At 38.4% G+C, this 9288-nt stretch overlaps 1 protein-coding gene across 1 annotated transcript in view; it reads right to left on the bottom strand.

Moving 5' to 3' along the window:
* LOC142131994 (H(+)/Cl(-) exchange transporter 5-like) overlaps positions 1-200 on the bottom strand; it is a 10384-nt gene extending 10184 nt beyond the window's left edge. The window contains exon 1 of the mRNA XM_075194414.1: positions 151-200. Within this exon, the coding sequence (XP_075050515.1) occupies positions 151-200 (50 nt within the window). The remainder of the gene's footprint in view (positions 1-150) is intronic.
* Positions 201-9288: the final 9088 nt, after the last annotated feature.

Here is a 9288-nt window from a genome sequence, read left to right as displayed (position 1 = left end):
ATTCTGTCCATGTAGCCATTAAGAACTGTGCAGGAGGAGACAGGAGATGTATATATGAAATGTACATATTTACTTTATTACTGTGATGAAGATGGTCTGGTGACCAACTTATTGCGACTTTTATTGTACTGCACCACCAAGTTACATTACCTGTACCAAACATCCTCATATGCAGGGACCCTCTTGTCATTTATACCCATGCCAAAGAGCTAACCAGGGCATTGAGAAGGAAGTGCACTACCTAATCCACGCACCCCAGGACCACACACACACAGTGACAGGGGGTTACATATAAATTTTACTCATCATCATTTATTTATATAGTGCCACTGATTCCGCAGCGCTGTACAGAGAACCCATTCACATCAGTCCCTGCCCCATTGGAGCTTACAGTCTAAATTCCCTAATATACACACACACAAACAGAGAGAGAGAGAGAGACTAGGGTCAATTTTGATAGCAGCCAATTAACCTACTAGTATGTTTTTGGAGTGTGGGAGGAAACCGGAGCACCCGGAGGAAACCCACGCAAACACGGGGAGAACATACAAACTCCACATAGATAAGGCCATGGTCTGGAATTGAACTCATGACCCCAGCGCTGGGAGGCAGAAGTGCTAACCACTTAGCCACCGTGCTGCCCCCATTAAAAATATAGTTACAAGAATAGCAAGTGAACAGGCATATAAAAAATAGAAGCAGCTCACAAAATAGTAAAGCAGTTCACAGAATGAAAAAGAGGTTCCTGGGATTCCTCTCACCGTCTTAATAAAGACTATTGTTTCTCCGAAACGCGTTAGAGGGGATTGTGGTGTCCAGAATACCCGCCAAATACATTTACCAACGACTAGGAGGGGGGAGTTGCTTGATGAATCTTACTACAAATATAAACTGAAAAAGGACCTTTGACACAGTCCCACATTAAAGTCTGATAAATTGGAATGCTTGTTACTGGATTCAGAGGTGGTTAAATGGATATAACATTAGTTGAAGGATAGATAACAGATTTATAGTAACAGGACTGCATTCAGAAGAGGGAGAAGTTACCTGTGGGGTTCCACAATGATTTATATTTGGACCATTACTACTGGCATGGAAGGGAAAGTTTACTTTTTTGTAGCTAAGACATGTATCAGGGTACACACCAGTGGGTAAATGTATCAATGTCCGGATTCTTCAACTCCGGCGAGATCGGTGTCTTCAGCGCTTAAATTTAAAGCGGCACTGCCTTGTAAAGAGAAGTTTCCCTTTACAAGGCAGCGCCGCTTTAAATTTAAGCGCTGAAGACGCCGATCTCGCCAGAGCTAAAGAATCCGAACATTGATACATTTACCCCCAGATGGGTCAATAAAACATATAATGACCTAGATTAGCGCAATTGTCATGTAAAGTATGTAAACTAAAATTCAATGCTAAAAAAATTTAAAATCCTGAACTTGGCTCTGAAAAAGACAGGATATAATATGACAACAAAAAAATGCCAACTACCGAGGAAGAAAATGATAGGAGAGTCACTGTTTTAGGTGACAAAGGTAGGCAGACAATATTGCAAAGCAATTGGAAAAGCCAGTTAGATACTAGGTTGAAAAACGGTGATGCCACTATACAGGCCACACCCAGAATACAGTCCTCTGTTCTGGAAGGACATAAATATGTTATATTGTGCAAAGAGGGGAACAAAAATTGTGCATGGTCTACATCACAAAACTTATCAGAAAAGACTAAAAGGACCTCAATATGTATTTTCAACAATAGAAAAGTGGGGATAGGATGCATTTTTAACAAGGCACAGAAAAAAAGCATTCTACAGAGGGAGAGAAGTATTAAATCAAGAGGACATGCACTAAAACTGAAGGGTATGAGATTTAGGCGAAATATGAAGTATTGTTTTACTAAAAGGATCGAAGATAGACAGAATAGCTTACCAATTAAGGTTAAAGTGGCCAATATAGTTTGGGGAATGTAAATATGCTTGGGATATACATAAGGTTATCCTTAACTAGAGAAAGCCAATAATAGGGCCTGAGATTTTTAGAATAAAAATGGCAGACTAAAGGGGCAGTGTGATTCTTATCTGCAGTGAAATTATGTGTTACAATGTTTCAAACAGCATCAGATTGACAGTGCGGAGAAGACAGTTTATTTCTAACTACCAGTGTATGGATTCCTGTTTGCCCCCATTTCTTGATTAAACCATGACAGTGTCCTCATCACATGCAGCCTCAACCTTAAGTTTTCAATCATTTGAGCAGATTAATAACTTCCTCACGCATGCTAATATGGAGATATTATCACCAACTTCCTGCATTAGGGAGGACCTTCCCAAATTATCCCGCTCAGTCAAGCAGCAAGCTAATGATAAAATCTCTTGTGAAGAGATCACTCAGGTTGTTATTAAAGACTTGAAAACAGATAGGACACACATTCCAGATGGCTTTTCTACAGCTTACTACTAGAAATCTACAATTGTTTTTGTTCCCCACCTCCATTCTGTTTTCAATGCTGTACTCCAGGAAGCCCCCTTCCCTAAGTCTATGCTGAAGGCCAAGAAAGTGGTTATACAAATGAAAAATAAAAGCCTTGTGATTGTGGGAGTTATAGACCCATATAATGTCTTAACAATAGTAACAAACTGTATGCTTAATCGTCTAAATATAATTCTTCCAGGGCTGATCCATTAACAGTGTTGAACACCATTAGTGCTTGCTTGGAAACAGTGTGATTTCTTCTGGATTGCTATAAAGTACAATGAACAATTTGTACAGTACTTACAGGATTGTTCAACTGTCCATCTGGCTTCTTTCTTGTTGTCTAATTAAGAATTGAACCCAAAATTTCCCCCACACTCCCACCAAGGTAGATTAAGAATTTCATTGGTGCCAAAATTTGAAAAACAATTATTTCAGTAACACTTTAATCCAGTGGTGCATTTTTAATATAGAACATGCGCAACTTTGTAAACACACCCCAAAACATTAAGCATGTGTGATGAAACGAGTGTGATAACACTAACCATTCTGTTTCTCATTTCTCACATAATGTGGATTATAGCCAGTACTTTTTATAGCCCTTGCTTTTGTTCCCCAGCTCACCAGATTACAACTGCATTGTTCAATAACATATGGCTAAGGGGACATTGTAGTTCGGTGTACATATGTATATTGATGACTTGCAGTAAAGTTGCTATTCATTGTCTTTAAAGTGAAGCCAGGGGGATTATGGGTAGCGACCAGGTTGCAAGATGCTGGAGTGGGAAAATTAATTAGTGTCCATTGTTCTCACCAGGCTAGTCCAGACAGGCCATCTAACAGGGGAGGTTCTGTGGAAGAACAACTCATCTTCACTCCCCTCTCCAACCCCCCCTAGTCCAGCACTGACCAATGGTTAAGAAGAATAGACCCAGGGGTTTGCCCAGGGAGGGAAAAGACTGTGGAAATTAGACCCAAGATATAAGGAGCCACTTCAGGGGGGAGGGGGTGTTCATTCTGGGATTTCATTCATGAAGAGTGCAAGATCTGGTTTTGAGTTGTCGTTCTCTACTAGAGTCTATATATGCAGCTGAGTGAGATCCATGGGTCGTGAAGTCTGGACAGCCAGGTGACTAACTCCTTAAGCTAGTGGGGTGAGGGACAGATGATGTGGTAAACCTGCCTGGCATTTATTTACTGTGTGTACATAATATTCTAGTGTTGGTTGTATGCATTTGCCTAAGTGACTATGCGAATGCTAGAAGGTACTGGGTAGACTTCCCTGGCATAGGAAGGCACCTGTGGGTGGCCAGCCAGCATGAAGTGGTAGCATTGGGCCAGATAAACCCGGTATCTTCACAGCATGCATCCAATTATTCTTCTTCAATGTTCTACTACAATTCAGTATTTCCTTTTCTGAAACTCTCTGGAGGGCAGAAAAGTATGGATGCCAGTCAAACACATACGGGTATATTTGCTAAAATGCAAAAAGTGGAGAAGTTGCCTGTAATATCCAATCAGATTCTAGACATCATTTATTTAGTCTGTTCTACAAAATGACAGCTATAGGCAACATCTCCACTTTTTCAAATCTGCAGTTTAGTAAATATACCACATAGACTCCGACTCTCAGCAAGACATGTGAAGGCAGAGGGGGGAGTAGAAGGGAGAAAAATTTGCATTGCAGATTGCGCTCAGAGGGGTGTTCCAAATATTTAAAAGCTGTTTGAAGAAAGAAAAAAAAAATGGTAATTACCAATTTTCTTCTTATTACCTGTCACAGTTATGTTTAAGCAGCAATGAAAAATGAAGTGAGTTTATTTTAAGTAGCCTAATACATTTCTCCCATTTAATAAGACAGCAAATTATAAATCAGATATCCTGGAAAGTCATTGTTCTGAGGATTTAAATATAAATACATATTGAATTATGAAAGAGCTAACACATGGATTACAATAGGTAAATAAATCTATAAATAAATGGTTGAATTAGGTAGAAAATTTTCATCCCACACAGGAATGAATCTAAACAGATTAAATAATGCGTATTATAATCATAAGATCAAAGTCTAACAATCATACAACTGCCACACAATGTGTATGTACTGACTTGATCTTTCTGGTCTGTTAAATTAAAATGTTAAACTGTATGGAGCAATCACTTATTTAAACATTTAGAATCAGATTAAAAATAATCTGAATGCGTTAATTGAACATTTATGCGATTACACAAAACTGCAAGTTTCCATCCACAAACAAGAAAAACTAATAATCAGGCAGGAATGCCATTTTTGCCACACTCCTGGATAAAGCCGCTCGGCCAAATGTATTTTGGCTCTATTGCAGCCTGTTAGCGTTTTCAGAAGATAACCAAACAAACAGACTCATAGCAGTAATCTTCCGACCACATTTTCAGCCATGGTCTCAATTTCAAATTTGAGGACACTGTCATATCGGGCCAATTAGCCAACATTGGCTGCAATATTACAACAAATATTCTTCTTGCCTTACACAAACAAAACTGTCTCAAATAACAATGCCAATTTGATAGCCGTTATGAATACTTTAAAAGTTGTGTTTACGAGCTGAAAAGGACTTTACTGCTAACAACTCATTACTATGCATTTTAGGGGTTTCTCTTTATTATAGCTTTCTGGCAAAAAGAGAAGCCTTTTTGTTTTCTCTGGATTGTGCCAAATGCTAAGAGTACCTCGCTTACACAGGAATTTCAAAATGGGAAAAATGCAAAATAAATTGTCAAAACAAAGATTTTAGCACTCATCATACTTGGGCGCACAAGGTCCAAAATAAATTTGGGCCCTGGGATGATAGGTAGAATGTGGATTTAATTTGCTAATCTTCCTCTCAACTGCTGAATGTATCTACATAACTCAGATTCCCTTTCACAGAGTCTGTATATACATATAAATATCATATCTGGCTCTGTTGGTGTGAATCTATTGACAGAATTTAAGACTTCTCTTAATATTCATATGGGTCTCATTTGTGCATATGATTGTTTCTTTGGTTCACAATTCGGAAAGCTTCTGATTGAAGTGAATTAGTGTTTTTGTGTAACCTGACAAAATTAGGTGGTTTTTGCACTGCTGATTATTGTATTGAAGGAATCTCAGTATTTTATATATTTATATGACATGCTAGACCAAAAAGGGTTTTTAACCTGGTTATGCTTAATGTCAGTTCCCAAATGTTTTTAATTCTGCATATGTGTGGGTTTCCACTAACTAGAAAATGCATAGAAGGAAAAGAGGATTTTATACTCACGTTAAATCCATTTCTATGAGTCCATCTGGGGGACACTGCTTACCATGGGGGTTGTATGAGTGAAAGTGGAGTAAGCACTCAAATAGTTAACTTTCCTGCCGACAGGCTATATCCTCTCTGCAACCCCATGTTTACTTCAGTGTGCAATACAAAAGCCCGAAGGAAGGGAACCCCAACACCAAACGAATAACCACAGAAGATTAGAAGGGAGGGAACGCAGTGTCCCCCATATGGACTCAGAGAAATGGATTTTTGACTTCAATTTAGTGCCATTGTTATGTGAAACAATAGCATACATATATCCACTGGAAAGCTTTTCCCTTGTTTGACATATAACAAGATAATGATTTGCCTCTATTACTTGCGAACTGTCCAGCAATAGAGGCAGAATGTAGCAGCCACACCCAGGGATTTCCAGAAAAGGAAAGAAAAATAAACTTTCTTAGAGGATACTGTTTTGTCAAAGACATACACCGCAGTACCTCCCAACCATACAAATATGTATATATACAAACATGCACCTAGGTTCCAGCCTTTACTCCTATAGCAAACCTAGGTACAGAAATTATGATTTATGTGGCACAATGTTTTCTCCAAACAACAGCAGACATATATTCACTAAAACAATACTGTGTACAGTGTGAAAAAAAATGATAGAAAAAGGTAATTAGCCCTCCTGTTGGCCAAGAACCAGTTCAAATGATTGGAGAGAAGAGGACCCTGTCTCTGAATTACAGACTTTTCTCCAGTTCCCTGACTGTAGATAGGTGCCTCCCTTGTATTTCCTGGGTTGGAACATACCACCTTGTTGCAACAAACAGGGAGTTCCTTTTTAATCACTTCCTTCCCTCTCAGGCAGCCTGAGCATACAGGACAAATGCGGGCTTTTGTTAGCATAACCCCGCTGGCCTTTTATCTATAGCTATAAGTTTTCCAATAGCAGCTGCTCTGTTCTTTTGGTCTGAGCTAAGTGCCCCCCTCCAATGCAGCAGGGATTGGTATATTCCACAATGGCGCCCTGCACACAGAGACGTGGCGCTCACTGCCAGAAGACAGCAACGCTGTCTTAACGGCCCAGGGTAACAGCAGTTTCCTTACTCGGTGCTGTTACCAGAAACATCCCTGCAGAAGTCTCCTCTTGTCCGTGGCTGCTGCGCTCCGGTATATCAAGCTGAAAAACCTACATAAGCTGTGTATGTGCTCCCTATAACACATACACCTTCTAAAAAGGTAATAAGTAATATTTAAAAAGGAAATGGCTGCAGAGCAGCACACCAGAGGTCCTACTCCTCTGGCACTCAAACAAACATTGAAGTTCACACGGTGTTGCAGAGGGGATATAGCCTGTCGGCAGAAAAGTTAACTATTTGAGTGCTTACTCCACGTTCGCTCATACAACCCTCATGGTAAGCAGGGACCCCAGGTGGAGGTAAGAGAAATAGGGTTTTGCCATGTGCAGAATAAAATTTGACAATAAGATAATTGGAAAAAGAAATAACTAAGATATGTTGTCCTGGAGGCTTTGCGCAGTCATTTCCCCATGGCTGAAACTGGGGCTGTGTGACCCTTTGGTGGTAAGGAAGGGCAGGACCACAACCGCACAGCCATGATCATGGCCTTCGTAAAGTGCGGAATGAAAATGGTCACCTCATTAGGAGATAGTACAGCATTAACATTGTAATTCTTGAATAATGATCTTGCAGACTACTGCAAAAAAAAAAAAAAAAAAGAAGAAAGAAAGAAAGAAAGAAAGAGTGTCCTAATGAGGTTATCAGTTGTAAGACACCTCCCTTTTAAAAGGGCTTCATCTTGCCGGCAGGCCTAGTTTCATGTCCCTGTTGTTTTCAACATAGTTACGTGCTACCTTACATTAGACGGAAATGTATTTTTTGCTTTTATCATTATAATTTCTCTGATGGGGATTATATTGGTATTTACATGGACTTATAAATTTAATTTCTAAACATATATTTGAATGCTGTGTTCATTAACATTTACTAAATACTCTCATGTCTCTGATAAAGAGGTATCCCATTTGGATATTTTTTTTATTATTTATTTTTTTTGTATTTTAGCAAAAACAGTTAAATTTCATTCTGTTAAGTGTCAGTGAATGGACTATTCTTTTTAATTCTGCCCTGCACCAACCAAAGCTACAGGACAGGGAACCAAATGATCTAAAATTCAGCGTAAAGTAGAATTCAATTTCCACTTGTAGCATCATGATGTCTCATTCATGATATTATCTTCTTTTATTTATTTAGCTTATTATTTATTTATATAGTATAAACAATTTACACAGCCCCAAAGTATCTAGGGGAAACCCACACAAAAAAAGAGAAAATACAAACTTCATGCAGCCTGATCGGAACTGAACCCATGACACCAGTATTAAGGTCCAGCAATGATAACTACTGTGCCACCATCGGTGAGCACTTACTTGTTTTTAAGTATGCACCCTGCTGCAAAACCTTACTTCCTGCACTTAAGTGACATTTATGATTATTGTTGCCTACATTATTAAAATAGAAGATTTTCTCATGTTCCCTGCTACAAAAATATAGTATTGTCTCTATATTCCCAAACAATGCAAGTCTTAATACTCTCTTAAGGAACTATGGGATGGGACAAGTTGCTTCTTATATGTTCCATTTGGCCAACTATGTATCCAGAGAAACAATTAATATTTTGCAATAATACTGGCGTTTCCAGAAATGGGACAATAATTCTGTTCATAATCTCTCCAGGAAAATACTAATGGATCTCAAATGAAGAGCTGTCAAAAGACAATGTTTACATTAAATACTTGTTGCCTTGTCACGCTCTGCTACACAATATCATAAGTAGATTTTCATGTGCTTACCCAAGAATCATCAATACACTTTATATATTATTCGTACTCGGAGTAAAAAGGAATTCTGCATAAAAACAATGGTTTTTGAGCTTCAATGCAGAATCTAGAAAATACAGCAATCACAGGGGACAGACATGAAATGATGCATAGAAAAAAAATACAGGTGTTTTACTTTGATAGCGTAGACACTGATACTTTTAAACAGATTATATAAATATATTAGATAAAGAGTGCACTCATCATACCAAAATAGTCCTTTACTTCAAACAAGTAGGTTAATTCATGATCAACATTTCAGTCTTCCTATAGGACTTTGACAAGACATATAATAAGTGAAACAGTAGAGAAAAAAAGACATGTCTACAATTACCTGGCTTTATTTAGGCACCAAAGTTTATCAGCTGTAGCCCTCGATTCACTCAGAACATTATATGTTCCAGTGACTCCTATTACATCCAATTGGCTGGCACTGCTATGTGATCAACCCTGGCACCTGCCAATGTGAACCTATATATGTCCGAGTACGAGAAAAATATCTAACTTAAATAGAGTTCTAAAATACTATATTATAAAAGATAGATCAATGATGTCTTTCTAATTTGGGTAGATACCAAAGAAAAGTTTATTAAATGTATAAATGACTTAAACATGTTGCAGTGTTCTCCCCAGAAAATTTTGCCAG

Source organism: Mixophyes fleayi, unplaced genomic scaffold (genome assembly GCF_038048845.1).
Source record: "Mixophyes fleayi isolate aMixFle1 unplaced genomic scaffold, aMixFle1.hap1 Scaffold_3513, whole genome shotgun sequence".
NCBI lineage: Eukaryota > Metazoa > Chordata > Amphibia > Anura > Limnodynastidae > Mixophyes > Mixophyes fleayi.
This window is presented reverse-complemented; position numbering and strand designations above follow the sequence as displayed.